The 26088-nt window shown below is 39.0% G+C and overlaps 2 protein-coding genes across 2 annotated transcripts; one reads left to right on the top strand and one right to left on the bottom strand.

Moving 5' to 3' along the window:
• The first annotated feature begins 403 nt into the window (after positions 1-403).
• Positions 404-8504, top strand: LOC139737212 (cytochrome c oxidase subunit 7A2-like, mitochondrial). The gene is made up of 3 exons (XM_071647887.1): positions 404-519; positions 4190-4315; positions 7779-8504. Exons 1-3 carry the CDS (start codon positions 448-450, stop codon positions 7911-7913), a joined length of 333 nt encoding a protein of 110 aa, XP_071503988.1. The 5' UTR covers positions 404-447; the 3' UTR covers positions 7914-8504.
• A 3499-nt stretch (positions 8505-12003) lies between these two features.
• On the bottom strand, positions 12004-23874 carry LOC139737211 (uncharacterized). The gene is made up of 3 exons (XM_071647886.1): positions 23751-23874; positions 16585-16786; positions 12004-15305 (listed from the first exon to the last, which is right to left on the bottom strand). Exons 1-3 carry the CDS (start codon positions 23816-23818, stop codon positions 14568-14570), a joined length of 1008 nt encoding a protein of 335 aa, XP_071503987.1. The 5' UTR covers positions 23819-23874; the 3' UTR covers positions 12004-14567.
• Between the last annotated feature and the right edge of the window lie 2214 nt (positions 23875-26088).

Below are 26088 nucleotides of genomic sequence, written 5' to 3'. Positions count from 1 at the left end.
CAAGCACATAAACCGCACGTGCACCACACAATCCAGTACCACCATGTACGCTGCCATCTTGTGGCTCATTCACATGATTGTTTCTATAGAGTTATATTTGTAATCGTTTATTAGTAATGATGAGAATTTTCCACCAAACATATATAAACAATAATCTAAAACATAAAACATTGTTTTATGCACTTTATAAAAACGGAGAAAAAAATTATCTCACTTAGACTTTTGGTAAATCATAACTGATACTGCTGCTAGCTCACTTTCTTCACTACTTCATCCACTACGTGTAGGTCTATAGCTGTACAGTGAAATTGTAAACCGGCGCGGCGGCGTACATGTATCAAGCTCAAGGCATTATTGGGCACCGGACCGACCGACGCAACGCTACCGTCGCTGTCTCATCCCAACAGTGACTATTAAAGTTCTAAACTTCTGTTCTGTCGAAGAAATATGGCCTACAAGTACAATCCATCATCTGGTAGAGTCTCCAGCTCCAATCCAATGTCGGCGTACAATCCTGTAGTAAGTCATAAACTAAAGTCAAAGACAAAGACAAAGATAAGTGATGAAACTGAAAAGGACAGTCAGTCATGATCTTCTACTACTCCGACTAGCTAAATTTAATACCCATTTCTATAAAAATTAAAAACTTGAAAAAGGATCTAACTTGTTAAACCTCTAGAGTATTTAGTCTAGTTGACTGAAAAATCGGTCTGTATCTGGTCGTCGGGGATATGTTTCGCGGAGACTGCGTCTGGCTTCGCGGCCCGGATCCCCTCCTACCTAGCTCCTCGCTGTTCCTATATCACTCAGTCCGGGAAACCCGCTCACGAGGCCTGCCCCCAGTACGAGCACTGCCCCGCCTCACCAGGCCCCCCGGAAGGCCTCATGAGGCTTCCTGGGGGCAGCCTCAAGAAGCTCCCCATTCACTTTTTATTCACCTCACATCTGACGTATAAATTGTCGCAACTTTGCACAGTGATTTTTTGTTACACACACATGTCCACTATCCATGATGAAAAGAAGAAAAAATTCTTTCTGTTTCTTTTTTCAAAAATCGAGTTTTAATCAACCGATGCAGAGCGACCCATCAAAACACGGGCGCCAGCGTGTTCGCACAATGCAAGACTGTCGCACCTAGCGGCCTGATCCGATTAAATATTTTCGGTGCTTTTTTCTGCGGCTCTCACCTCTCCGCGCACGAATCAGCCTCGTGAAGCTGAAGTCTGACATCTTTTTACAAAAATTTGTAACGAGAAAAATAAAATCAGTACTAACCTGATCGTGTGCATATATTCCAAATTGCTATTCCACGCTGATAGAGTAGGTGGGTCTTCCAGTTTGTTAACAAACTAATCACTTTGCAGGTATGACGGGTTCGCTTTCTTCGTCGATTCGGCTGTCACGCATCCAGCACATACAGACAGGGCGCAATCTGTGAGATTTTCAGAGCGAGCTTGCGCATGCAACGGATGATACAGTATCCTCCGGTACCCGTGCGTGCGCAAGCTACAGTAGCTCTGAAAATCTCACAGCTTGCGCGCTGTCTGTATGTGCTGGATGCGTGATGTAATGTGAAGTCGCGTCGCAGGATGATTCCAGAAAAAGCGCCCAAAGGTTAGCCGACAGCGGAATTGACAAAGAAAGTGAACCCATCATACCTACAAAGTGATTAGTTTGCTAACAAACTGGAGTACATACCTACTCTATCAGCTTGGAATAGTAAATTGGAATATATGCACACGATCAGGTTAGTACTGATGGTATTTTTCTTGTTACGAATTTTTGTAAAGAGATGTCAGACTTCAGCTTCACGAGGCTGATTCGTGTGCGGAGAGGTGAGAGCCGCAGAAAAAAAGCACCGAAAATATTTAGTCGGATCAGGCCGCTAGGTGCGGCAGTCTTGCATTGTGCAAACACGCTGATGCCTGTGTTTTAATGGGTCGCTCTGCATCGATTGATTAAAACTCGATTTTTTAAGAAAAAAAAGACGGAATTTTTTTCTTCTTTTCATCATGGATAGTGGACATGTGTGTGTAACAAAAAACCACCGTGCAAAGTTGTGACAATTTATACGTCAGATGTGAGATGAATAAAAAGTGAATGGGGAGCTTCTTGAGGCTCCCCCGGGGGGCCTCGTGAGGCGGGGCAGCGCTCGTCGGGGGGGGGGGGCAGGCCTCGTGAGCGGGTTTCCCGGACTGATATGTCTCGGAGGAGAGCGATAACATCAAAAAAATAAAAGACTCCTTCGGACAGACGGATCTTTCTGTCAAGTATTAAATTAGTCTAGATACATGTATCTATAGCTCTGTCGACCTGTCCTCTTTAGAATTGTGGGGCGCTAAATTTTAATGTAAACTGGCACTCTTGTATACATGCAAGAGGTATCTCAAATTCTAGTGAACCAATGTTTACACCAAATCACAGAAATAGTCTTTTAAATAGTTTATTTCCAATCGCTCACTCTGAACCAAATCGTCACAGCTTCAGCAGTTTATGCAACATCACTCAACAGTTTTAAAACAGAGCTATGGTAATTTCTGGGTTACTAAGGGTGAATAGCCCCCTCACCCTTGCCGCACGTGCACTGCATTCTACATTGTGCATGGACCATGGTACACTACCAAGATGGATTTCAGTTCAGTAAGTTCAGGCCAGGGAACATGAGCATGCCATGGCCTTGGCAAACATTAATATCAACATCGAACGCTGCCTGACAGCTGTTCAATCTGAAAAAGAAGTTAGCCATCTAATTCTAATCTTATGCAACGAGTCTTTCAGGAAACTGGGAACAAAAAAAATCAGAAATCTAATGTCTGAAAGCATCAATATCAAAGTCGACTTTCAAGTCATCACTCAAAACAAACTCACTCTCCGCACAACACAGTTTGAGTGTGTTTTGTCTTCATTTGCAGTGTCATGTGTACCCAAATTTTCTTCAAATACTTCAATCATATTTTGCACTTTTTCCCCAAATCACTAACTTACTCTGGTTTTAGCTCTGAATAGAATAAAGAATGTATTCTTGGTATTTACATCAATGGAGCTGAATATAAATAAATAGGCCCAAATTCACGAAGGTGGTACATGGACAAAGACCGTAGTTTTGTATTGGGCACCAAGTGTCGCATGGCCTACTGTAAAAGTGGAAATTTTCGCGGTGTTGACATTTTTTGCGCATTTCGTGCAACCAGAAACTAGCGCTAAAATAAAAGCACGCGAATATGTTTGCTTGCCATATGTTCCAGTAGTTGACATCTTGATTCCGCGGAATTAAAAACACACGAAACTCTTCTAACCCCGCAGAGAGCGAAAAATAATAGTCGCGCGAAAATATCCACTTTTACAGTAATTCGTTACGAAATCAGTCATTTCATCGACGGAATGACTGATTTCGCGACGAAATAGGCCATGTGACACTTGGCGCCCCATAGAAAACTAAAGACTTTGTCCATGGTTTAAACCATGGGCAAGATTGTACCACCTTCATGAATTCGGGCCATACAGTCTAAATTAATGAACAAAAATAATTTTAAAAAATCTACCAGTAGATATAATGTACACAATGCTGTAGGTGTAGTTATGATATGTCGTTGTGTACATTATAATGTTATGAATGTCATCCCATGGGATGACATTACAAATGGTCCACTATCGTGCGATCATGCTTACCCAGTCTCTGATTGGTTATAATTTGACTATTGTACTGTAGTGTGCCACACTGGAGTTTACAAATAGCAAATTAAAGCACAAAGCATACCAATTCCCTTACTACTGAAATTTGCATAGAGTTTAATTCTTACCTCTAAGTGTGTTTGATTGTTTTATCTAGAAAAAAAGGGAAATGCATAACAAGTTTTTTGGAGTATGAGCTTGCAAGAATATTCAATCTTAGAAGAGGCAACCTCATGCACAGAAGTATAACTTTCATGTACAGTATATTACAGTAGATGTATATTTTTTGTATATTTCTGTAGTGTTTTTATTTCTTTTTGGTCGCACATTTTTCTCTAGAGCAATTATTAGCCAAGAAATGTGTGTGTGAAGTTTTGCTGTTGGTCGTTCATCTTTTAGTTGTCATGCTTGATGATTAGAGATGACAGCAATTCTGGGTTTGTTCACTTAATTGAGTCTCATGTGCTTACATATTTGTATGCAAATGTACTTGCCAACTTCTCCTCACAATGTGCAGGGGTTAAAGCAGACAACGGTAGCGGAACCCCCTCCCATCGAGATGGCTCAGAAGCCCTCACAAGCTACAGGTTTCTTTTCTAAGCTGGTCCAGAACAGAGTCGCCTTGAATCAAGCAAGATTTGGGGTACGTAGACCTGCACCCGCTTGGATGGGTTCAAACTGGTATACATGTTATTGACAACTTATGCTGCCAAAATAGCAACAAACTAGGCAAACCAGACAAAGAAGGGGAGGGACTTTGGATATGTACTGATTTGCAAGATTTCAGTATGATAGATATTAAACTGATTGAGAACTTTTCCTCAAATCTCCCTATTGTTTCAAAACCTTCTATAGTCAAAATACAAATGCAAAAACAAAAACAAAAACAAACAGAATCTGACCTTGTAGAATTTCATGTGTACATATGTATTTTGTATGTTACTTTGTTTAATGAAATTGAAATTTTAGTCATGTAAAACACATCAGCTCAAATGGAGTAAATTTATCCCTGCAAAAATTAAGTGGCAATTTTTATTTTTCATCAGAAATTGTAAATTTCCATGTACAGTCAACCTCGGATACCTCGAACTCGGATAAGCCGAATATCGCTTACCTCGAAGGCAAAATGAAAGTCCCGATTGTTCTTATGGAGTTTTCGTGTGTTAAAATTTGCGTAGCTCGAAAAAAACTAACTCGAAGTTCGGTTACCTCGAAGGGAAATCTCATGTCCCGATCTTAATTAACTTATTGTTTTTCCCAGCATGTTGCTCGAATTGAAATTGCAAACATCACTCAGCATTTCTGATGAAGCGCGCGTGGACAGCGAAGACATGTCACAAATCTTTTCACACTCGATTGTAAATATTCTTAGCCCCCAGAACGATCGTGCGCTCAAAGAAATACCCGGTACACAGCAGACAAGGAAAATCCCCAACACCTACTGTACCTACACACGTACACGGTATGCGTATAGCAGCCGTGCAAATGGAGTGCTTACAATAGCACTACGCTCTGCCCATCATCTTTCTTTGACCACTCTGTTTTGATTTGCGATCGTGATATACCATAGTCATGCCGTGCGCGTACATTTTTTAACCGTCGTGGCGCACTTGCTTAGGTGTTGACAGTTGTATCTTTGGCATTAATCACGGTCCACTGTCCAAACATCAGTCTCCCGCTAGTGTTTTTTTTTTTTTTTACTTTTTTCCTTTCACGAAGTTTGTTTCATTAATTCTCCGCCGAGAACGCAAGCTCAGAATATTTTTTTTTCCAGCAATGCGATTATGAAAATAGTGTGGTACTAAGTAGTATATGATCTGGAAGTATAGGCCTAGCATAATAAAGAATAGTATAGATATGATTTAACAACAGTTTATTCTGATGAATTTCGAAGTAACGGAATAATACGCTTTACGATTTTCAGACAAAAAAAAAAATCATCATGTATTTTACCCCTGTTTTGACTTGAATCTTTTTTGAGTTTTCGGTATTTTTTTTTCTTTTCTTTTCTAGCACAATCGTCAAGGCCCCCTAAGATTGCTTCGCTTTTTTTTTAATGCGAACAATCCTCTTCGGTAATTGTTTATGATTACAGTAATAGCACTGTCCTCAGAAGCCATAGCCGGAATCTGATCTTGCAATATTACTCACTACTCAAGTAGCCCATCCTTCATGTACTGTGCTGCACTTATTCAGGGCTCGACACTTACAGTGGCCCGGGGCCACCAAAACGCACGTCGGGCCACCAAAAAAAGTTGGATGTTTGCCTTTACTTTTGGAGATAAACAGCGGTAACAATCGGCCCCGAAAGTTGCTGCAATGAATGTCAGATGATTGCTTTTGATTTTGGAAATGAATAACAGTAATATTCGACTCCATATACGATACTAAAATAAATGTCGGATGTTTGCTTATACTTTTGGAAATGAATAACGGTAAGATTCAGCTCTGTACGGTGCTTAAATTAATGTCAGATATTTGATTTTGTGTTTGGAAATAAACAAGGATAACATTCGGCTCCGAAAGATGCAAAAATAAATGTCGAACGATCCCTTAGACGTTCGGAAATGAATAACAATAGTATTCAACTCCGTATGACGTTTGCTTTTATATTTGAAAGTAAATAGCAATAACATTCGGCTCCAGAAGATGCTAAAATAAATTTCGAATGTTTGCTTTGACGTTTGGAAATAAATAATAATATTCAACTCCGTACGATGATAATATGAATGCCGGATGTTTGCTTTTACGTTCGAAAGTACATAGCGATAACATTGAGCTCCGGAATAGGCTAAAATGAATGTCGAATGATCCCTTTTACATTTGGAAATGAATAACAATAACAATCAACTCCGTACGATGATTAAATAAATGTCGGATGTTTGCTTTTACTTTCGAAAGTAAATAGCAAGAACATTCGGCTCCGGAGGATTCCAAAATGAATATCACAGTCATGATTGCTTTTACATTTGGAAGTGAATAGCAGTAACATTCTGCTCCATACGATGCTAAAATAAATATCGGATATTTGCTATTATACATTTCGAAATTAATAACACTAACATTCAGCTGCGTTTGATGGTAAAATAAATGTCTGATATCTGCCTTGACGCTCAACAATGAAAAACAGTAACATTCAGCTCCATTCGACGATAAAAATTTGTCAGATAATTCATTTCACTTTTGGAAGTGGACAGCAGTAATATTGGGCTCCGTATGATAGTAAAACGAATGTCGGATGTTTGCTTGGAAATTTAGAAATGAATAACAGTAATATTCTGCTCCGTATGATACTAAAATAAATAACTGATTGTTGCTTTTACATTTGGAAATGATTAACGGTATCGTCTGCTGACTGTGAGTGCTGCTGGTAGACACATGGAAGACCGGTGCGTAGCGGTGCGTAGTTGTGCGAAATTTTAATAGTTTGCAAAGCTAAGACTGTGATTCTTGTGTTGGATATTGTGTAAGAGATGATGACTTAGAGAGAGAAAAGGAGGAAAAACGAATAGTGATCGAGGGGGTACCTACGCCGACGCGACAATGTACATTCAGCACGCATATTCTGCAACCCTGTCTCGCACTCGATTACGTACCGGTATTTTCTTTTTGTTTTTATGGTGATAAGTCATTAAATTGTCCACCAGAAAACACTGATGAAAGAAGAACATCGATTTTCATTCAATTCATTCATATTAAAGTCGATTCAAATCCAACTGACAAGCCTACAAACAATCGGTAGGCACTGTAACAGATACCATGTTGAACATCGACAAAAATCGGATAAGTCGAAGAAAATTCGACGTACGCGTACCTCGAACGCGTACCTCGAACCAATTTCTTCAGTCCCGACGACTTCGAGGTATCCGAGGTTGACTGTATTATCATCACTCTCTAGTCAGTGAACTATCTCTGATGCCATATGTTTGTGATACATATAATTTGACATCTCAACATGCAAGTAATACACAATATTCAGGCAAAATCCACTGGTACTCTATATGCTGATAATTTTCACCACTCCTTTTTTTTAAAAGTAGGCCAAGGGCATTGTGTGAATCAAAACTTGAATAATTTATGTCTTGTTTTGTTCTTGTTCTGTTCAGGCTGCTGATGGAATGCCAGTTCATATGAAACTGGGCCGAGACCGGATCACTTACACCTTTGCCATGGGCTTAACTCTCGTCGGAACACTCTGGTCATGCTACTCACTGATTGAAATGTCTAAACCGAAGAAATAGACTCTGTGACGAATTGAATAGTGACATGTTGAATCAGCTCTATATGGTGCATGTAGCAATCAACAGTGGTGTGACGATCCTGTTGGAAAGGTTGTCTAATAATCATTCTGGTTCACTGCAGACCATGAATGACCATGAATGTGTTTTTCATGAGCACCTTTCAGTCAGCAGGATCATTGGTTATGGGTTGTTTTCTTGTGGGCATCCAGCACTTGTGGTGGCAAGTCAGTAGTCTGTAACCGGAAAGAGTGATCAGTGATTCTTATTTCCTTTGCCATATCTGTTAAGTTTAATAGGTAACAAAATTCATACCGCATGTGACTGTGGAACTTTGCAAAATTCATCAAACAAGCATTTGTGCTTGGTCCAAATGTGTGTACACAAAAGTTTTATTGCTGAGAGCTCTAAAGTGTGCATTATTTACTATTCAGATTATATGTTTGTGTTAGCGATGGGATTCTCGGAATGCCCCACTTAATTTTGTCGTCTCCAAGGACAGTTGGTACTTTTTTTTTTCAGAGTCAGTTTCAGAAAGAAATGAAGCATTGAGGACCTCTTGAAGTTTGTGTTGCTGTTGAAATAAAATGTACAATGTGTAATAAACAATATATTTGAAAAAAAAAATGGCTCACCTTTGCAGATGCGTCATTTTATTTGTACGAGAATGCTGTTTTTAATATTTCAGCATTTTTGTGCCGAAATGGCATCCTATTAGCTCTGACATTGCTTACTAGTTGACACATTTTGCCGATAGCAAGCTTTAGATCTGTGATGCGAATGCTAATACAATGCAGCCCCTGGGGCTGGACAATGGAAACAAGCTGCATGGCACATACGCGGAACATTATTTTTGCCTAGTTAGCTCATCTTTGCGTTTGTGTCACAGATCTAAAGCTAACTGTTGTAGAAGGACAAAAGCTAACATTACTCAACTTCAGTGAGTTGATTAGCAGGTGTCAACTCTCCCCTACATGAGTTAATATTATTTTCAACAGCTGACAATGGGCTGTTTGAAGAGATTCATGTTCCACAATATGATTGATTATACACTGTATAACAGTACATTTATAATACATGTACAGCTGTATTCATGTTTGCAATGTGTGTGTGTGTGTGTGTGTGTGTGTGTGTGCGGGGGGGGGGGGGGGGGATGTCATGTAGAAAATAGGCGCATACTTAAAGTATACAAATACAAATACTCTTGGTCATGTGTGTCCAGTGTTGGTCAGATTTTTGTTTTGTTTTTGAGAAAGCACCGTTACCGTTTTTTGACCAAATCATGGTTTCTAAAGTACAAAATGGGTTTTTGTGCTTTTGTGTCTGTGTTTGTGGAAGATGACATATAAACAAACTTCTGTGTAGTCTATTCTAACAGTGAAACCGATAATGGCAAGCATATAATATATCTAAAATGTTGGAAATAATATCCTGTGTACTTGAGATGAAATTTCTTAGATCAATACAAGAAATTTATTAAAGTTGGGAGGTTATAGAGGTTATTTGAAGAGAATAAGTTCTAGGACTGTAATCATTTGGCACTAATGACTTTTATGTGAGTGTTTTTTTCTTTGAAATTAGTTCCTGAATTGATTGACGTGTTGCTTTTAATTCATATCTATAAGTATATGAACCATAACGATGTTTGCATTGACATCAGCCAATTTGCACAAGTGTAAGATGTGACTTCATCTGAATCATTAATATTCCCCAACTTCCTTTCCATCCACCAATCTGCTTATTCGATTTCACTGTGTTTACCGGTACCATGGTAAGTCTGATGCAGGAATATTGACAAATTCTTCCTGGTGAAAGGTTGTGTATTATAAATAAATAAATGTATATATATATGTATATACACATATACAGTGCACTCCCGTTACAACGAACACGGTTATAACAAAATTTCATTATAACGAAGTAAAACTTCTGGTCCCAAAATCATTGCCATTAAAGTCTATGGTACAAAATTCGCTTACAACGAACACGGTTATAGTGACATTTTCGTTATAACGAAGTCTTTTCCGAGCACCACTGACAAAGAAAAACAAAAGAAATGTGCTCCGTTATAACGAAATGCGGACCGCATCTCTGCCTGGGCGAACCCGTCACATCACTGTGTGTTCGCTTGGTGTGTCACGCACAGTTTCCGAGGGGAACTTGCGTTATTGTAATCCAATAATCTGAAATTAATTAACTATTTGCTTTATTGTTCAAATAGCTTTCCAGTGTATGACGAGTGTTCAACAAACAGAATATCATATATGCGTAGCTTCCTTGTTCTCATTATAACGAAAGAAAACTGCCGGACCCGAGCATTTCGTTATAATGGGAGTGCACTGTATATAAAAGGAAAAGGCTACCTTAATGATAATTATACATCTCACAAAACTTTATTTTATTTCCTTCTTTCTTCACTATGTATAATATGGTACACACAGAAATAGTATTCATATCCTGTTGATAATTCAGTTTTTATACAACGTCCAAGTAGATCCTTGTAATTTGATTGGAGGATTGTTGGTGACGTGATATTCAATAAGTACTCCATTGAACGCGCCGTGTCAGGGCTGCCAACACTGGAAACTAGTTGAGAGTGAGACTCCCATAGGCCAATGCTATAATTTAGGAGTCAAAATGAGTGAGATCAATAGAAATGCATGCAAATGAAATAAAATTTTAGATTGAGAAAAGGCCCAAAATGCGTGAGTCTCACGCTCAATGCGTGAGAGTTGGCAGCCCTGCCGTGCAATTTTGGTTCTATTTTTGCGTGCAACTTGGTTCGATTTTTTCGTTCTATTCCACGGTTCGAGAAATTGTACGGTAAACTGCGTGTACTGTGTGTTGCATATTGAGGATCGCATGCAGCTAGCGCAGTGTACGTGTGCGGTACATGCATGCGCGTACGTAGGCCTACATAGTGCTAGTGACTAGTAGTGTACGTTTATGAGCGCTAGTATAGCTGTGACCTGTATCTACACTGATTGCACAAGCCAGAAAGAGAATCGCAGTGGATCCACGTGTAAGTATGGCTATATTTTTCATACATATATAGACTTCTAGGCCTACTTAGACCAAAAAGATCTACTTGGACGTTGTGTAAATCAAATAGTGTATGGTCTTTACTCGTGCAATGGAACGAGATTTCGCACTCTGTGAAAGATGAGGCGCACTATTCAACTCGGCTTCGCCTCGTTGAATAGAGCGCCTCTATCTTTCACCTCGTGCGAAATCTCGTACCATTGCACTCGTGACCATTCACTATTTGTATAATAGTTTATAGATAATATACACACATATATATATATATACTATTTTTCTTGTGTGTGTGTGTTGTGCTATTGTTCTCCCAGTAACAATACTTGAGAAAGAGCAAGTTGCTCGAAAATTTGTGTGCAGAAATACTTATGAACTTTGTTCCAGTTTTGTTTTTCATCTTACTATAGATCTATAGATATATACAGTATATATACATGTATATATATACATACATACATACATATAAATATATACATGGGAATAATGATGATGATGATGATGATGATGATGATAATAATAATAATAATAATAATAGTAATCATCATCATCATCATCATCATCATCATCATCATCATCCTCATCATCATCATCCTCATCATTATCATTAATGGTGAATGCTATTGCAGAAAAGTTCTGGTTTAGGATAATGAAGTAAACATGTACCGGTACACTTCACTATCATGATTGCTATTTTTGTGATTACACCAATACATGTACCACAATGGATCAGATAATTCAAGATTTTGTTTTTCTCACTTGTGAATTATTTTGTTGCATTACATTGTCAGATATTGTTCATACAAGTACTTGACATTACAACACGCATACGTATACTGTAAAACAAGGAATGTTTGCATGTATTTAAATTTCTCGAGTGCCAAGATTCGCGATATTAAAATGCATGCGAAAGTTCTGTCTACACTGAATGCATTGAACGCCAGTGGCAATTCACAAAAATTTCGTGCCACGAATATATCACGTTTTACAGTATTGTTCAAGTTTACAAACAAATACACTCTATAGATGTAAACACACTCATACATACATATTGATGTACATCATCTTCTTGTTTTCAAAGGTATTTATTTCATTTCCAGTACCAAGGGTATTCACAATAAATTTGGAGACAATTTAACAAAAACATTTCCTTCCTGTGCACTACATATTTTTTTCACAAAAACAGCATACCCACAAACACACGCACACACAAACATGCACACAAACACACACACACAAACATGCATGCATTCCCTTCAAGATTCTTTCTCACAAAACATAGAAAACATAGCTGAACAGTTGTTTGATTTTACTCCTCTTTTGCAATGTATTTTTAAAATACTAAGGTCGATGTTGATTGCTGAGAAATAGTCATAGTACATGTACAACGTACCATGGCATATTAATACAGTGAACCCCACTATAACAAGCTCGCTTTTAACAAGCAACCGCTTGTATTGCAGTGATCGTGTCAGTCCCATATTCCTCTGCATGCAAACCTACATGTATGGTAGAACTGCTTGGCTATAATGAGCTCGGTTGAAACAAGATTCTGGTTATAGCAAGGACATTTTCAGTCCATCATAACAAAGCATACAGTAAGCAATCTGACTAGATACGACCAGGTTTGATTTCTTGACCTGCTATTAAATATGTGACAAACAAAACATGAAACCATCAAATTCATTCTATCCATCCATTCACTTTCCCATCCCGCAGCTCTACTTAACGCATGGTATGCATTAAGTGCATACAAGTGCATAAGAGCATAGGTACTCATGCACCAAGATACAGTACCTCCTTACATGTATAAAAATGCCTGAAATATCAACACATTCAGTTTGCTATATGCATGTTTCATGTGCAAATGTGCCAACAGAACTTGCACACACAAAAGCATTCATTCTGTCTCCAATGATAAGACTTCTTGCACAGTACTGTTCGTGCACGCACCTGACGTCTGTGAGTTTCATCAAAGCATACATAACATGCAGCCACCTGTTGTTGATGTTTTCTTACAAACCACAATTAGCTACGGGAATACCATCATATTCTTGAATGATATCAACTACAGTAGTTACCTCTGCCAAGGGAGGAGGTTTATGTTTTGAGAGTTAGTTAGTTAGTTTGTCCGTGTGCAAAATAACTCAAAAAGTAGTTAACGGATTGGTATGAAACTTGCAGGAAAGGTTGAGAATGACACAAGTAACAAACGATCAACTTTTGGGAGTGATCCGAGAATTTGGGGGAATTTATGCAGGATTTTTGATATTTGGTATTTGAGGTGTGCATGCGCGCACTAAAGTGCGTGCTCTAGTTTCTGCTAGGGCAAGGCGCGCCGTGCAGCTGAGGGTTTATGACGTATCAAAGGCTTCTATATTGGGAAATCGGGTGGTTTTTCAGCATGTATACCAATGTGTGGAAATCACTGCTCTCGCCCAAAGAGCTTTTCCCCAGTGGTGGAGAGGAGAAAAATCTCTTTGGGAAGAGCAAGATCATCAGTAGAAAGTAACTGCTTGGGGAAGGTCTGCACCCTCAGAGTGCTTTTCTAGTTGTAATATAAGATAGTGAGAATATAAAAACACATTATCTCATTTAAAAACTTTTGATATCATGACACATGAAAAAAATTGAGTGTATTTCTGGAATGCATGTACACTTTCACCTCATTATTACATCCTTTCTATTTTAGCTCCAACTTCCAATTCCTGTGTTTTAAGGGTAAGTAGACATTGGCGAATACATGTAGATAACTTAAAATATTATGGCCAAAATCATTCATAAAAACAATGGGATGCTGCAGGGCGCAAACAGTGTAAAACAACTTCAACACAAGTTACCCAACTTGTGCCTATTGCACTGTATTTCACAAACGATAATTTTGTTCTTTCTGAATTGTTCAATATGTGTGTACATGAGATGAAATTGGTGTAGAAAGGACCAGGAATTCAAGCTTGCCAAATACCTTTGAAGAACTGATGTACATGAAAAGAGCTTTTCAGAAAAAAGTGACATTTTTAAAGGCTACCCTTTTTCTCTAGGGAATATCAATTCAAAAATGATTCGTTTATTCTAAGTTCTCAGTAATAATGATTCATATACTTGTGTAATAACAAAGCAAAGATTGCTCATAGGTTTATTTAATGGGAATATGACTTTGTTTATGTTTCCTTTGTTTTGAAAGTGTACAGTTATAACAAGAACAAGTTCTAAAGAGGTAATATCAACGGTCCCAACGATACTGTTTTCACAGGTTTCATCTAACAGGGATGGTATAGTTTTGGTTGAGATGGGGGATTCAGATTTTAACTTTTTTCAACATAATTAGAAATCACTAGCATAGCCTACAATTTCAAAAGCAATTCACATTTGATTTGATGATAATCGATTTTGAAATGGCCGAGATATCCAAAAACAAAGAGATCCTCATAAAAGGTGGGACCTACAATGTTCATAAACTTCAATTTCCTCTTAGAATTGTTTGTTCTTTAATATTTCAAAAGGGATTTCTCAGTATCTCTCAAAAAAGTTGGAAGCCTGAAGCCCTATCTCAAACAAAACTATACCATGCTGCATCCCTTTAATAATGGCAAGTACATGAAGCTACACATATGGCCTAAGTTATAAGTTCAATGTCGGTACAAAGGCACGCCGAGCTGGTGGATGCTCTTTCTTCAAGGGAGCATCTTTCTCTTTCAATTTGGCCAGTCTCCTTGTTATTTTCCTGCGTACATTGCTGGTTTTCTCAAGCATTTCAAGACCACTCGCTGAAAGCATGTTCTCTTCTCTCAGTGTCTTCAAAATGTCCTGCAGAAAATCAACTTGTTTTTTCAGTCTGCGCGCTCTGCTCTGAGTTTTCTTCAGGCGCTTCTTCATGTCCGACATGTGGTCATGCATCTTATTCAGTTGACGCTTGACACTCGGTGCACTTTCACTAATGCTGTATGTATGATCAAGTTGAGAGTTACATGCAGGCTGCTCAGATGGGGCTTGGGGGGCAATTACAAATTCGAACACAAATCCATCAATGCCTTCTTGGACAGGTATGATGGCTGATGAACAATCACTGGATGCAGGTGTGTCACAACCTTGGTCTGCTGATGGAGCTAAATGCTCATCAAATGTTGAGGTGGGGGAGTCTTTTTTTTCTTTGTGTTCAAGTTGTACTTCTTTTTTGTGTTCAGGTTGTACTTTTTCTTTGTGTTTAGGTTGTACTTCCTCTTTGTGTTCAGGTTGTACTCCTGGTTTGGCATCCTTTCGAGGAAAACAGGGCCTGTGTTGTGTCACAGGCTGTGAAGAGATAACTTCTTTGTCTTCGGGACGTACTTCTGGTTTGGCAACCTTTCGCAGTTTGAAAGACTGTGAAAAGATAAATATGAAATACTAAATAGATGATTTTTTTTTCTTTAAAAATAATTCTGGTATAATCAAATGATTTGTTAACAACAGCATATGTATTCAATCCTCAGGCTTTCGTAAACCCATGGATCATGGAATCTGAATCTGAGTCCCAAATCTGACTGACAATTTTAATTGGTTGAAGCACCTCTACAAAATTGATATACAGTGTACACTTTTGCACTTTTACTTTTATGTTAATTTTTAAAAGAAAGTTTGTTCACTTCTCCCATGGCATCCATGATTTGAAATGATTACGCCCCCAAAAATGAGTATGTTGTAAGATCTGACAAGCTTTTAAAATAAAAACTAGAAATAATCTCCCTAGAAACAAAGACAACATTTCTAGGTGCATACCTCCATGAATCTGAGATTTACTGGAATTTGATATCGTACATGTAATAATGCATCACAGTGAGACAAAATGATAAATGCCCACTGTCTTTGTGATCATAAAATGGGACACACTTCAAGTGATCAACTTTAAAAACACCAAATTATGCACAAACATGTACAGGTACATGTTGTTTACTACAAAAGACATGATTACAACAAAATATATAGCAAGGTTTGCCACACACCCCTCACAGTATCATAGTATCAAGCTGTTCAACTTTAACCTCTTTTACTTGTAAAATGTCTGAATGCAGAAAATACAATGTGATTTTAATTCAGGACAGCCACTTTGCCGATTATTAAAACATGTAAAGCATATTGCTTTTTGTTTCTTCTTTAGCACTTCTAGAACTAAAGTTGTATGTAGAATGTCCATAGGCAATCCCATATATAGCTTCCTGCGCTAATTAAAGGTCAATTATACACTAACTTTGTAAACTGTTGGGGTGAGATGGACGCTTGAAATGATACTACCAATTCACCAGCATAACATGAACAGACAATTGCCAGACAAAGAGGTATTTGTAATGCTTCTCTGATCGACTTATGCATAAAATTGGAATCAGTCGCTTTTCATGTAATCTCATCTGCTTGCTTCAACAAATTAAAGGCATGTAGAGGCCCTTTGTGGACCCAAATTATGACTTCGCAATGAGCTGAAATTTAGTGGATGCTTGAGCAAATAGAATAGCTTAATACTAAGAGCAAGAAAATTTACTGACAAGAGAGCTACTGATGAACCCTGAATAATGCACAATAAACTTTCATGTTACTTTTTAGGATACCACAATGTTTGATCGTAACATGTCAAAGTCAAAATCAAAATCTGTCCTTTTGCATGTACATGTACTTTGAAGGGATGATGTTTAAAGGTGAATAATGTTGGTACAGCATTTTCCCGCAGCCTTGTTGTCTGCCCTGTGCGATCAAAGTACTTCTCTTCGAAGTGGTCCGAACACAACGAAGAGTAAGGCTTTGGTGTCCAGTCGTCTCTTCTCATATTCGTAGTCCATTGTTCACGAAGAGCAAGATTTCTTTTGGGAAATCTACAATTTGTGTTCAGAGGAGAACATACATGTCAGAATTATATATAATGGACAGCTTAACCACAAAATTGAAATTTGATACAAATGCAAGCAGGATGACTGTGTGGTAAATAATGTATAGGGTAGTAATATTCACAAGGACATTTACAATTTGATTTATCAAGTGTACATATATAGAATTACCAGCTACTGTATAAGTGGCTATTTTCGCGAGGGTTTAGTTTTCGCAAATTTCGCGAATCACAGTTGGATTGCGAATCACAGTTGGATTGCGAATCACAGTTGGATTGCGAATTTAACACACGAAAATGTCACCAGTCACTAGAATAGCAATGGCATGCAAGATAGCTTTGGTGTAAATTCGCGAAAATAACATCTCGTGAAAATGCCTGTGACCTTCTAATTCGCGAAAATATCTGTACACGAAAATAACAGCTTATAAAGTATTCAGTTTTCTTCCACCACTTTGTCTCTACTGTAAAAGTGGACATTTTCGCGGTGTTGAAATTTTCGCGCAACAAGAAACTAGCGCGAAAATAAAAGCATGCGAATATTTTTGCTTGCCATATGTTCTTGTGCGTGATGTCTGGATTCCGCGGAATTAAAAACACGCAAAACTCTTCTGACTCAGCCAAACGCGAAAAATTAGTCGCGCAAAAATATCCACTTTTACAGTATCACATCATGAGTTTTATTCTAAATTATGATTACATTCTAATTTTTTTTTATATCAAAGAAAAGTTTTTGTCACAATGTATCATTTGTACTTGTAATCAATTTCTTTACTCTTAATTTCTGTTACTGATTAGTTACTAATATCCAAATCCCACAATTTGGCCAGTGCTCCAAGAGATCTGGCGTCCGTCGTGCGTTCAGCGTAAATCCGTACATGTACATGTATCAAAATCATGTGTCAAAATAGCACACCATAACTCAACTTTTTGTTAAAAGAAAGCGCTGACAGAATTCTTCTACTTTCCATGTGTGTAACAAAAAATCACGAGTACTTGTGAAAATTAAATATCAGACGTCCAGTAAGTCTACTACTCATCAACCACCTATTTTTATATCCTTGCACAATGGCTTTCTCAGGTATTAACTCAAAAATATGCGTGGGAAGGGGCGCAATACGCTGGAACATTCGAACATGAAAATCAAGACAAATTTGATAGGGGGATACAGGTAAATAACTTGAGGAAACAGGGGACAAAAATTAAGACATAACACATAATTATTGTTAACACAATTTGCCCACTCACTGGATTTAAGTGTTTTTCAATGGGAAAATAGGAAGTCAAATAGCACGATGAGCTTGTGCAGGTGTACAGTAAACAAGAGACCCAGGGGTCTCGCGCTCACCTGAGTATCGAAAGTTCACCTTTCAATTAGTCACTTATCTAAATTACACACAGCTCTACTAAAATTTGACCAGGCATTCTCAAGAAGAAGATGAAAATGCACAATTAGGGTCAAAATTTGGCCCCTGGGGCCCCCTGGGTGGGGCATGGTGCCCATTTTAACAAATTGAGATCCTAATTCCCTAGGGATGCTACCTGCCAAGTTTGGTGAAAATCGGTCTCGGGGTTTTCAAGAAGAAAATGAAAATGTAACAGATTTACGCTCAACGCACGACGGACGCCAGACGAAGAATGATCACAATAGCTCACTTGAGCCTTTGGCTCAGGTAAGTTAAAAATGTCATTTGTATTTGTTGCCCAGAATTCCACATGTATGGTAAGAGTCAGCAATCTTAGCCTGGGATATGAATCTGCAGTAAGAGGGATGATATTGAGCTTTGCTGAAAAAAAAAATGGAAATAAACAATTTCAGGTACTTTTGATACATGGAAAAAGCAAAATGTGGCATAGACTTCAGGAAAAAAATATCTGAAATCAGATTTAAATAGATCTACAGAATATCATGCCTGAGTAATTTTTTGCCTAGAAGAGTGGTAAAACTATGGGATATTTTCTTAGACCAACTTTCTTTTCTTTTTCTTTTTTTTGTAGGTCCACCTAGAACCTCTTTAGAGGTCTAGATGGCATGGGATGGATGAGAAGTGAACAGGGGGCCTCCATGAGCATCTCGCCCCATGGGCCTCATGAACATGGCCAGGGTAATCATGAGGAGGAGGAGGGATCCTGTGTGGCCGTATGAGCAGGAACCCCCCCCCCCCCCCTCATGAGCGGGTTTCCCAGACTGAGGAAGCAGCATCCCTAGACAATAGAAGCTGTGAGGCAACATCAGTGAATAGCTTCAAGTCTAAGCTCAATATTATGACCACTGGAAGCAGAAACATAACAATAAGCTAGCTCGGAGTTCCACTTTGCGCATGAGCAGAAACAAGGTCATTCGGACCAACAGGCATGTTGGTTTTTAAATTTACTGGGATAAGCAACTGTCATGTAATGATTATTCATGTAATCCTTATAAATGCCGCTTGCCATAGCAGCACATCCACCTGTCAGCAAAAGTGGTATTTGGCAATATCAATAGAAAGAGATTGTCAATACATCCAATGCAAAATATATAATGAAATGGATGCTTTCTCAAGTGTAAATTGACAGATCATTCTGCTCATCTGGTCTACGCAAGTTTATTCTTTGTTTGAACGGGATTGATGAATCCCATATATTGTTACCTAAAGCTTACGCATTATGTCGCTCTGAAAACGAGTGAAGTGCCCCTAACCAACTGAGAAAAAAGAAAGGTCATTCGTACCAATGTGCCCATGAGCTAACTCCGAACTGGCTTATTTAATCCGGATTGCATTTTCACCGACCATCCCGTGGATAGGGGCCTAGGGTGGTATTCTGAAAATCTTCCTAAGTTTCTTCCTAAGTTTCTTCCTAAGTCAGAAACTTAGGAAGTGCCTAGGAAAGACAGAATTGGTATTCTGAAATTTCTTCCTAGGCACTTCTTAATGCAAATTAGGCCATCCTTATCCCCGCCCACGTCCTTTTTTAAGCCAATACAAAATGCTGTACTGTTAAGGAACCAACCAATGACAATCGCATATTACTATGACATAGGGTCAAATACACATGTGCGCGGCATGTTCCCTTTCTCACGCCATAGGCGCCGGAAGTGGGGGGGCAGGGGGGGCGGCCGCCCCCCCAATCCAAAAAGTGGGGGGGCATAACGCATTTTTGCCCCCCCAAAAAGCCCCCCTCCAAAAATAAATAAATAAATAAATAAACAAATAAATAAAAATAGATAACATAAGATAGATATGTATATAAATGAATAAACGCGAAAAAACATATCTATAAACGGCAGTTTTTGGACTGTAAAATGTAAAAATTTCCAAGCTCGCTCGCTCCGCGAGCTCGCATTCAATCGCTTTGCCATTCTCCTGATGTTGCTGCCAGTAATTGCCAGCAGTTGCGCGTGGGCCGCCCCCCCCCCTTAATTTCCAAAGCGAAAAAAAAAATATAGCTACAAACGGCAGTTTGGGGACTGTAAAATGTCAAAATTAATCGTCAAATTTATTCGTTATGCCATTTTCCTAACGTTGCAGCCAGTAATTGCCAGCAGTTGAGCCCGGTGCGCCTCCCCCTTAATTTCCAAAGCGAAAAACATAGCTACAACGGCAGTTTTTGGACTGTAGAATGTCAAAATTTTCAAGCTCGCTCGCTTCGCTTGCTCGCATTGAATCATTATGCCATTCTCCTAATGTTGCTGCCAGTAATTGCCAGCAGTTGCGCCCGATGCGCCCCCCATTAATTTCCAAAGCGAAAGACATAGCTACAAACGCCAGTTTGGGGACTGTAGAATGTCAAAATTTTCAAGCTCGCTCGCTTCACTCGCTCGCATTGAATGGTTATGCCATTCTCCTAATGTTGCTGCCAGTAATTGCCACCAGTTGCACCCGATGCGCCCCCATTAATTTCTAAAGCGAAAGATATAGCTACAAACGCCAGTTTTGGGACTGTAGAATGTCAAAATTTTCAAGCTCGCTTGCTTCGCTCGCTCGCATTGAATGGTTACGCCATTCTCCTAATGTTGCCGCCAGTAATTGCCAGCAGTTGCGCCCGATGCCCCCCCCCCTTAATTTCCAAAGCGAAAGATATAGCTACAAACGGCAGTTTTTGGACTGTAAAATGTCAAAATTTTCAAGCTCTCTCGCTCCGCTCGCTCGCATTTTATTGTTATGCAATTCTCCTGATGTTGCTGACAGTACACACTGTATATAATTTGTCGTTTCACACCGTCATTCCATAATCCATGTATTAAAGGAAAACTTACAATGTTGCTCAATGACTGCGTTGTTGAATGCATCACATTCCGTAATGTATTGTAGTCCCATTATTGCGCACGCACACACGCACAAGCATACACACCGTCAAAATTACTTTTCCACAAGGTGCCCACCCCCAATGTTTCGACCCATCGTACGCCACTTTACATACACACACACACACACACACACACACATATATATATATATATATATACATATATATATATATATATATATATATATATATACATATATGTATAGATGTGTGTGTGTGTGTGTGTGTGTGTGTGTGTGTGTGTGTGTGTATGTGTATATTGTGTAACATATGTATGGTCTATCGTGAGCCCCCTCCAATATTTGCCCCCCCAATCCAAAACTGCTTCCGGCGCGCCTGTCTCACGCCTATTTCGCGCATCAAAGTACATGTTGCGCGCAGTGATTGACAAGCGCGCCTATCACGATGTTTTGCAGCTTGCTATTCTTAACAACGTACTTAGGACAGGGGTGGAGCTTTCCTAAATATCTTCCTAAAATTCTTTCCTAAGTGCATTCTAGAATACCAACTTCTTCCTAAGTCAGAAATTTGCATATTCCCGCCCCCTTCCTAAGTTTCTTCCTAAGTCTACTCATACTTAGGAAGAAACTTAGGAAGATTTTCAGAATACCACTTTGGAAAAAATCCTGACTTAGGAAGAAATTTCTTCCTAGGAAGGATTTCAGAATACCACCCCCAGACTCTATACATCACATGGATCTCCTAGCTCCTCACTACCGGATACCTCCAACGTTAGCTCTACCTATATACCTCAGGCTCATACATATATCCTTCGGATTCTTTGAGTTGCCCTCTAACTGTTACAAGCTAGGGGTGGTATTCTGAAATCCTTCCTAGGAAGAAATTTCTTCCTAAGTCAGGATTTTTTTCCTAAGTGGTATTCTGAAAATCTTCCTAAGTTTCTTCCTAAGTAGACTTAGGAAGAAACTTAGGAAGGGGGCGGGAATATGCAAATTTCTGACTTAGGAAGAAGTTGGTATTCTAGAATGCACTTAGGAAAGAATTTTAGGAAAATATTTAGGAAAGCTCCACCCCTGTCCTAAGTACGTTGTTAAGAATAGCAAACTGCAAGCATCGTGATAGGCGCGCTTGTCAGTCATTGCGCGCACATGTACTTTGATGCGCGAAATGAGCGTGAGAAAGGGGACGTGCCGCGCACTCGTGTATTTGACCCTACGTCACAGTAATATGCGATTGTCATTGGCAGACATTGGTTAGTTCCTTATGATACGGCATTTCGTATTGGCTTAGGAAAGGACGTGGGTGGGGATAAGGACGGCTTAATTTGCATTAAGAAGTGCCTAGGAAGAAATTTCAGAATACCAATTTTGTCTTTCCTAGGCACTTCCTAAGTTTCTGACTTAGGAAGAAACTTAGGAAAAAACTTAGGAAGATTTTCAGAATACCACCCTAAGGGGGTGTTGCAAAGAAAGTCGAGTTGCAATTGATTGCAAATATCTATTGCAACTTTGCAATAGATATATCGATTGCAACTTGCAATCAATCGCAAATTCCTGTTGCAAGAAGGGAGCGGCAATGCTTGAGTGCAGACGTGGCAACTGAGTACGGAGACTCTCTCGTACTCAGTCGCCACGTCTGCACTCAAGCATTGCCGCGCCGCCGCGCCTGGCGACACTTGCGCCAGTAATCGCTCGCATTTCAGCATTCGCATGGGTCATTTGACATCGCATTTAAATCCATGATTTTAGATATGATGCCTCAAACCGATTTTGCTCAAATTTCGTGAGTAACTAGGAAACTTGTGAAGCTTTATGGGTATTATCAAGCCAATTGCCGCAGTCCTTTCATTTTCGCGTTGCATTGCAAAAAAGCGTGGAGACTCCTTATATGGGGTGCTCCGGGGGTTACTTATAAGGGGGACGGGGTTACTTATAAGGGGGACGGGTTACTTATAAGGAGGGGGCCCCCTTGTGAGTGGGTTTCCCGAACTGAAGTGATAATAATAAAAGACTACATGCCCCAACTTTATTAGGATCTCTTGGTTTCACCTTGTTTTTGGATATCTCGGCCACTTCAAAACCGATTTTCATCAAATAAACTTTTGATACCCCTTAGAATTGCATGCTCTGCGACATCTCATAGAGTGGTTTCTGAATATCTCGCAAAAAGTTAAAAGCTAAATCCTCACCTCGACCAGAACTGTACACACCCTTTAATTACTAACCTGTTAGCTACTATTATAAGTGTTAGGGCCTACCAATTTATACCATTCATAACTGATTACCAATTTTCATAGGTACTGTCCAAATTGAACGTTAACGTTTAGACTTAGAAATCATTTCAATTTCCATTTTGAACTTTAGATATGCAGGCTTTTTGTTCTCTCCGATTTCGATTTCAACATTAAACTTTGGTCTTTATTCAGAATTTATATTTCACAGAGATAAGCACACACAGATTCTAACACATATTGAATTGTAAATGGATCTACGTTAAAACTAGGTCTAGATCTATGCACATTTCAATGAAAATGACAAACATATAAAATTTAACTGTTAATTCAGCTTCTGGGACCAACACCAGGACGGTAAACATAATTCAGAATTTGGTCACAAGAAAGCTAGCAGTAGACGTATCATGGGGATCTCATTCACTACTTCTTATTTTCATTACCCTGGCTAAATAATATGTACACTGTAACTTACCTGTGAAAAGTTTTTCCACATTTTTTTGTAGCACGGTTGGTGCAGTTCAGAGCCGCGCAGTACGGCATTTTTGGTAGTTGGGTCAAAGCGTTGCAAAGAGTCTAATTATTTAGTGCTGCGCAAGATGGCGGCCGTATTCGCTTTGATTACATGCAGTTAGATTGAGGACAACACTACACACATGGCCTGGAACTATTGGTACATGGTGCCTACCTACCGAAGAGAAGAGAATGGGCAAACCACTGATGAGTACACAGTGCCGTGAAGAGAGTCTGGCCAACTCGGTTTTTGGCTTATGTGTTTTGAAGCCTGTGATTGGTCAAAAGCTGGTCCCGTGATCTACAGGCGCCATGTCGTTACCAAAGTCAATCACGCGGGCGCGAGCAGAGCTCATACGCAGTGCCCATTGTTCATTATGCGCAGCTACGCATTATTGCTTGCCTTTGGGACATCCTCAGTATCAGTCACAGTGCAGTGAGGGTCTTGCCGTTGTCTACTTCATATATACACGAAAGATATTTTGATATCTTACTGCGATAAACTGAAGATTCGTCGTGCCTTAATTCCTGCGCAACATGGCGATGCGCGAACTGACCTGGCTCAATGTAATGATGTACCGATTTCCGGCAGATCCAAAACAAAAGAAAAAAGTGGGAAATCCGAGTGCGAGGGGAAAACTGCATTAATTATGATTTGTCTTCTTTAGGTTCCTCGCGGTGTCTTTCAGACTATCCAAGTTTTTATTCACATTATTTTGCATGTCTCCGCCATAACGTACGAAGTGTCGCCTGAGGCATTAGTTTGTCTTGGTCGTCCGTCCGTCCTTCCGTCTGTCCTTCATTCCGTAAGATCAATTTTGTGGACACCGTTTGTAATGAAACTTGGCATTCATGCATGTGTGAGTGCATGGACGAAGTTCTGTTTTAGCTTATAAACTTTTGTGTAAACACGCTCAAAGAGAAAGGTCAAAATCATGTATATGAATGGGATTCAGGTATATAACATGTTAAAATTCCACTATCTTATTGTTGAAATATTATTACCCAGTTCCTCCATACCTTGGAGATTACCCAAAGCACAAACTCAAAACCAAACCCGATATTTTGCATGCCATCATTACTGCGTAATGACGCGTGTCGCGTAGGGGAAGATTTTGGCTTTGATGGTCAAAGGTCAAGTGAATATACTAAAAGGACAGGATTTTCCACATATCTTTCAAATAACCGCTCAAAGTATTGCCATGAAAATAGATTGGTCCACTTTACGGGTAAACATGCTCAAATGCCTTAATACTTGCTCTCTTAAACAATAAAAGTCATCCATTCGAACTATAGTTCAAGGAAAGGAAACACTTGACGCATTAAATTTTGTGACAAACATGCCATTTTCTCTGCCAACTTATGTGAAACTGTCGTGTAACATTGTCAAGACGTACTCTACACCAGATAAGAGAACAGTGTGATATGGCGGAGGTATACCGGTCGCCATTTGGACATTTTTATTTCATTTTTTAAAAACTTTTTCATAATCTTCTATTCAACTGTCCTGATCATAGTTTCTTTTGGTACGGACGTCACTGAGGATGTCCCTTAAATTATGTTGTCCATGTACTTGTGCTTTCGTTCAATTACATGTCTTTAAAATATGTTTAAACAATCTGAGATCATTTCACATACCTTAAATGTCCTGTTTACCTTTTGGAGCAGTGATTTTAAACAAGTTCGAGATATCACTTTTGATGCATATGTGTAGGTCAGTTGTGTCACAAAACATCATACCATATAAAATTTTCGCAATAAACCCTAAAATATAAGGAGATATCAATATTTTCCTTATTAAACCGTAACTGTCGACGGTTTAGTCTGGAAACATTTTTATTACAACTCTTGTTCACATTTTGTATATTTAACAATACTTAACATCAATTATACTGGTTCTAATTTTTACATTGGTTGTTTCTATCTCTAACTCACATTTTAGAACTATTTTGAAGCAGTAATGCTAGGTTTTTGTTCCATCTGCAAATGGGAAATTATGCCTTTAATAAGCACTTGCCGATGACGTTTCATGTTGTACACTGTACGTAGGTATATAATTCCTTTTGAATTACATACTAGTATGCCTTCATGTCAGTTTCATACATATGGTACTAAATAGGATGGTATGGTAATTGATGGTTCCTTACGTGCGAAACAGTAATAACTGTGGAATTTGTCTATCGTCTGTGCACAGCTATAGACTTGTAAATTTATATATCATTTTGTTATATTATACTTTTGTTCCCTGGACAACTTGCTAAATACGATATAGCATAAGGTCTAGTGAAAGTTTACGAAGC

Source organism: Diadema antillarum, unplaced genomic scaffold, assembly GCF_040938485.1.
Source record: "Diadema antillarum isolate AM-2024a unplaced genomic scaffold, OU_Dant_1.0 seq00000685_RagTag, whole genome shotgun sequence".
Taxonomy (NCBI): Eukaryota; Metazoa; Echinodermata; class Echinoidea; order Diadematoida; family Diadematidae; genus Diadema; species Diadema antillarum.
This window is presented reverse-complemented; position numbering and strand designations above follow the sequence as displayed.

What these genes read in the sequence shown, in the direction of transcription:
- LOC139737212 (XM_071647887.1), top strand. Translation starts at nt 448, where the DNA reads ATGGCCTACAAGTACAATCCATCATCTGGTAGAGTCTCCAGCTCCAAT. An exon ending in TGTCGGCGTACAATCCTGTA is followed by an intron (nt 520 to 4,189) that starts GTAAGTCATAAA and finishes CACAATGTGCAG; the next exon opens with GGGTTAAAGCAGACAACGGT. An exon ending in TGAATCAAGCAAGATTTGGG is followed by an intron (nt 4,316 to 7,778) that starts GTACGTAGACCT and finishes TGTTCTGTTCAG; the next exon opens with GCTGCTGATGGAATGCCAGT.
- LOC139737211 (XM_071647886.1), bottom strand. Translation starts at nt 23,818, where the DNA reads ATGCCGTACTGCGCGGCTCTGAACTGCACCAACCGTGCTACAAAAAAA. An exon ending in TGTGGAAAAACTTTTCACAG is followed by an intron (nt 16,787 to 23,750) that starts GTAAGTTACAGT and finishes CACAAATTGTAG; the next exon opens with ATTTCCCAAAAGAAATCTTG. An exon ending in ATCATCCCTTCAAAGTACAT is followed by an intron (nt 15,306 to 16,584) that starts GTACATGCAAAA and finishes ATCTTTTCACAG; the next exon opens with TCTTTCAAACTGCGAAAGGT.